General features: G+C 37.0%; 1 protein-coding gene across 1 annotated transcript; it reads right to left on the bottom strand.

The window, feature by feature from the left end:
* Positions 1 to 687: 687 nt before the first annotated feature.
* Positions 688 to 4,887, bottom strand: LOC119582763 (surfeit locus protein 6 homolog; the record flags this gene model as incomplete). The annotated part of the gene is given in 6 exon segments (XM_037931192.1): positions 688 to 1,721; positions 1,913 to 2,011; positions 3,038 to 3,201; positions 3,915 to 4,091; positions 4,630 to 4,689; positions 4,813 to 4,887. Coding segments are annotated over 6 exon segments (797 nt in total), but the record flags the coding sequence as incomplete, so codon positions are not given.
* Positions 4,888 to 5,739: the final 852 nt, after the last annotated feature.

Raw genomic sequence — 5,739 nt, 5'->3', positions numbered from 1 at the left:
GCCTTTCCCTCCTTTCAGCACGGCTCTCACACCTTAGGAGGTGGGTAGCAGAAGGGTTTGGTGAAGGGCAGAAAAGAAAGGTGGGAAGGAAAATAAAGACATGCAAAAATTAGTTGAGTCGAGGGCTGAGTCCCAAGGTTGGGGAGTTCCCCATCATTGGGTCCCAGTCTCCGCCTCCTAAGCCCCCCCACGACAACAACGGGCAAGGGATTTGGGGGGGTGCCAATGATGATGAAACTGCATCACAATAAATAGTAAAATACTGTTGTGTCACATGTAGGATGTAACCCTGTGCTGATATCCATTTCAGGCAACCCATACCATTTATATTGCTGGGTATTCAAAGTGACACTTCCAAAAATGAACAATTCCTTGAAATTGCAAATAAATGCATGCATGTGCAGTCACATACCCTACTTCACGTACTACAAATCATGAAATGACGGCATATTTAAAAAATAAGCACAAGTATGCCCACAGTTTTTTTGGGAGACTGTACATAAATGTGCTCATCTTGGGAACTGAGGGAGTACTCAAAGCTCCCCCAGTGACACTTCAAAAAAATATATATATTTTTTACTGGATTTGAAGACTGCTTCACATTTACATTATTACTGTATTCCATAAACAGTTCACTTCACAAATCAAATTGAAAATATGAAATGAGAGGTTAGTGAAAGGCCAATATAGTGTGTATATATATATATATACCCAGCAGTTATGCCACTACATTCACCAAGATCATTGCACTCTTGTTGGCAACCAAAAAGTTGTAATGTATAATGGTGCAATGTTCCACCACACTAAATATTGTATTCTTTCATCCAACATTCTTGACACTACTGATTATGTATGTAGCCCAACTTAAGCTTGTGTATATTTCAGAAGAAAAAAAAAAATTCAAATTAATAGTAGTAGTAATAAAATAATAATAATAATAATAATAATAATAATAATAATAATAATAATAATAATAATAATAATAATAATAATATAACTAAAATTAATAACAATAACATAGAAACAACCTTTTACTTATTTCTAAATACATGTAATTCAATAAGTAATATCAACATTATCTGCATTATCGTCAGGAAAGGTCTAGGGAATACGAAACGTCTTTTGCATATTTAACCACAATCCAAAATCACCTGTAGAAACATACCAATCTTTTATTCTAAAATAAAAGCAACTTCATATAACAAAAAATGGTTAAGAACATTTATGTAAAACAAAAAAATCCAGATGATTAGTTTATATAAGTAGGCATATGTCCTTTTGAAATAAAAAGAAAATTGTATGGGGAACTTATGAAGTCACAAGCCATGAAAGAAGTCCTGCAAAATGTTTCATTCACAAACTTCACTCACTCTCAGTCACTCTCTCTCTCTCCCTCACTCCATATACATACACCAATCTTGGTGAAGGTGAACGAAACATGCAAGGCAAATAAACTTAGCCACATTCCCTTATTTTTTTTTTTTTCCCATCTCTCTCTATTAAAAGCCTGGTACTATGTGACCTTTAGATTTCATTTTTTCCATCTTCTTAGTCAGTCTTCTCTCCTTCTGAGCTTTTATATTTCTCTTTCTTCTTGCTTGTTTCTCCTCTTGTCTCTTCTGTACCATCTCCTTGCGATGTTCCCACTTCTTTGAACTCGTCTTCTTTCGCTTTTCTTTTAGCTTGATTGATTTCCTTAGTAAATCTACATCATCTCGAACCTGTTTCAAACAATGCCACAATTTGAAATGAAAAACAGTTCACTTTAAAATACAATATCAATCATTATGCTGCAGAACTTACTTCTTTATACATTCAGAAAACAATAACTGACCAAATTTCACAAAATAACTCAATATAAGAACCCTAAGAAGCTGAGGACTTGCCTCTCTGCAGTCCATAAAACACTTACCTTTTTCCCTTCAGCTTTCTGCATTGCCGAACTCCAAGCTGCTTCCTCCATTCTTTTTGCTGCCACGTCACCAGCACCTTTCTGCTCCAAATCTTTCCTCTGTCGGAAACAGAAGAAAATGGGAAATAGAAAAAAATATTACAACAGTTGCACTTATTCAGAAATCTTGTTACCTATATATTAACCCCTACGATCCAGCAAATCATGAAAAAATTTGGCTTGAGGGGAGAGTGATGTGAACATGCCATCATGAGATAATCTGGCAATGGGCAAGGGTGACAAAAACTTACTGTTATGTACAAAGCTCTTGGAGGGTGATTAGACTCAATTAGTAATTTGTAAGGGCTTTTGTTTATTTCCATTTATAAACGAGTGTGGAATGTATTATATATGAGCCATGACTGGAAGAATGCCACCTCCAGGAGGACGCTATTTTCATGCTCAGGATCCTACACTGTGACTGGCAGTGCAGGATGTAGTACAGAAAATTTAATATAACGAAAAAAAGTTACTTATTGTTTCTATTCTTGCACTGAGTTATGGATTGTCTAGAGAGGTGTGTCTGTACAAGGAAAAGTCTATTACCATCTGGATAAAGCAAATCAAATGACAAATAGACACTGGAATATGGCAAAAAAACTAAAAACTTATGCAGAAAAAGAAAAAAGAATATTGCAAAGGGGAGGCATGGAGTCATCACCAAACACGAGTGCTTTGCGTGCAGCTGGCCTAACAGCCATGCACCCACCATTGCAGCCAACCAATTAAGGGTAATGCCTGTATTTTGGGCCATGTGATGAAAGTGAAGCATCCAGATCCAAGGATTAAATCTCAAGTAAATCCTTGGATAATAAATGTAAGATTCAGGCTTGTGCCTCTCTTTAGAATATACACTTTTAAGTAACATAGGTTACTTTCTGTTAAAACATAAATAAATAAGTAAATAAGTAATTTAACAATGATGATGATTGATGATGATGATAAATAACAACAACAACAACAAAAACAAAAACAGTAATAACAATAGTAATAATTATGATAATAATAATGATGATAAATAATAATACTAATAATCATAATAATAATAACTAATAAATACATACATACAAAAAAATTAGTCCAAACCTTTTCCTTCTCCTTCAAAGTCTTGGCAAGCATCACTTTCAGATCTTCTGGCCTTAACTTTGTCTCCACACCCTGCAGTATGGGGGTATGCTCCGAGAAGTCAAATTTACTGTAGACAAGCTTCCCATGGATATTGTAGTAAGCTTTTCTTGCTTTCAGTTCAGCTTTTGGGAGAGAAAGATGATGACATTAAAGGTAACATCAGAGAAATATACTGTACAATTTACTTATTTGTTAGGGCTAAATACGTTTGAGGTATACTATACTTATTAAAAATACACCGGTTTATCTGTACAAGGGAAAAGGGAAAAATATACCAGAATGGGAGAGGGGGAAGATGAGTACAAAGAAGGGGAGAGGGGGGGGGGGAGGTGGAGGAAGAGGGAGGTGGAAGTGGAGGAGGAGGAGGAGGAGGAGGAGGAGGAGGAGGAGGAGGAGGAGGAGGAGGAGGAGGAGGAGGAGGAGGAGGAGGAGGAGGAAGAGAAGAAGAAGAAGAAGAAGAAGAAGAAGAAGAAGAAGAAGAAGAAGAAGAAGAAGAAGAAGAAGAAGAAGGAGGAGGAATAGTAAGAAAATGTGGAGGAGGAAGAAAAAGAAGAGGAGGAGGAGGAGGAGGAGGAGGAGTAAGAAAAGCTGGAGGAGGAAGAAAAAGAAAAGGAGGAGGAGGAAGAGGAAGAAGAATAGAAGGAAGAGGAGGAGGATGAGAAGGAGAAGGAGGAGGAGGAGGAGGGATGACGAGGAGGAGGAGGGAAGAGGAAGGAGGAGGAGGAGGAGGAGGAGGAGGAGGAGGAGGAGGAGAAGAAGAAGTAAAAGAAGAAGGAATACAAAAAAAAAGTGAAGGAATAAGAAAAGCAGAAAAAAAAGAATGGTTAGCCCATACCTTTGCGTTCTTCTTTGGCCTTCTTCTTCATCTCTTCTAGTTGGCCGAGGTCAGTGCGGAATGATTTTTTCTTCTTGGCCATTTTCTCTTTTCTTCTTTCAATAACAGTAATTTTCTTCTGTAGCTTCTTTTCTTGCCTTTCTTCTATATAATCTAACACACCTTTCTTTCTCTTTTCTGGAGAGAGACAGAGACAAAAGGGTGAGAAATTTATAGAAAGTTTGTAAGTATGTGGGTGTGCGTTTGTGGATGGGTGCGCATGAGTGTACGGGTAAGTAGGTGCGCGTGGGTGTAGGCTTGTGCGTGGGTGTAGGATTGTGCATGTGCATGTGTGTGTAGGGATGGGTATGTGGGGTAGGGTTTGGGGCAGTGGCACATGTGTGAGCTAGGGGAAGTCATAGAGAATGTGTGAGTGAGCTGGTGTGTTTACGTATGCATTTGTGCTAGACACAAGTGAAGTTAGTAATTCATGAATATCCAATGAAAATAACTAAAATCGGATTCAGATCTTTCTGCATCATACTCTCATGCCAATATCTCTAGGGTATTATCTCTTACAAAATTCCCTGGTTTATACAGATCTTACACAGTACAAAATTTAAGTGTTGAGAACATGTGTCCCATTATCAGCAACAAAAGTAACCATGGCATTGATGACATTTAGGAGACAAATTATAATCACATGAAATCAAATGTTTTGAAAAACCTTACTTACGTTTTAAAATGGCAAGTTTCTCCTGGTAATCTTCCTTCAAGTTCTCCAATTCAACCACAGCTATTGGAATAAAAAGGAGGCTAATTAATATATATTCAAATAATAAAGGTTAACCAACTGTAACCCATATTAGAACAAATTCAGATTATCACGAACCCACATTTTATTGGGTGTCATACTTACTTTTAGCTTTTGTGCTTATTTTCTTCTTAAGCTTTGGCTCATCCTCAAACCACCTCCTCTCCTGACCTGATTTACCTTTTGAAAAAACAACAAAAATCACATGATTATATATATAAATATATATAGAAGAATAAATAAAATTATAAAAATTATATAATAAATTAATATATATAGAATATATTATAATATATATATAATAATAATAAAAAAATTAAATATAATATATAGTAATATAAAAAAATAATATAGATATATAGTTTAATAGATATATTAATTAGTAATTAAATATAAATATATATATATATATATATTTTTATATATATATATATAATTTATATATATATATATATATATATATATAATATTTATATATTTTAATATATATATATAATATAATATATAATATTTTATAAAATTTTTAATATATAAAGTAAATATATATATATATATATTAATTCATCACATCTCAAGGGGCTAACGCGACGGGGGCGCTTGGCCGCATCCCCCCTTCGCCCCCACCCACGAGGATCCCTCGAGGCGGTCTCCGGGCAGCACACGGCCCATCTTGTTCCTCACGACGGGTCCGTCGGGGCCCCCAGCCAGATCTCCTAGGCCCCACGGGTCTCCTCCACCAGGGTTGTCTCGCAGAGAACAACCTGGTGGGGGGTCGCCATAGGGAGGCGAGCTAGGTGGCCATATAGCCTGATTTTGGCGACCCCGGATTATGCAAGTAACGGTCCCATGCCAGTCTCACGGTTTAACCCCCCGGGTTGGAACGTGGCCTCCCAACTGTACCCCATGATCCGGCAAAGGGGATTGTTAAAAAAAGGCATAAGGCGAGACCCCAAGACGGGATGCGCCCGGGGTTTCGCTTCCTAGAGAAAAAGGAAGTTAAGGTCTTGAAGACACGCAGCTTGCCTTCTGCTG

Source organism: Penaeus monodon, chromosome 16 (genome assembly GCF_015228065.2).
Source record: "Penaeus monodon isolate SGIC_2016 chromosome 16, NSTDA_Pmon_1, whole genome shotgun sequence".
NCBI lineage: Eukaryota > Metazoa > Arthropoda > Malacostraca > Decapoda > Penaeidae > Penaeus > Penaeus monodon.
Note: the sequence above shows the minus strand (reverse complement) of the source record. Positions and strands in the feature narration are given on the sequence as shown.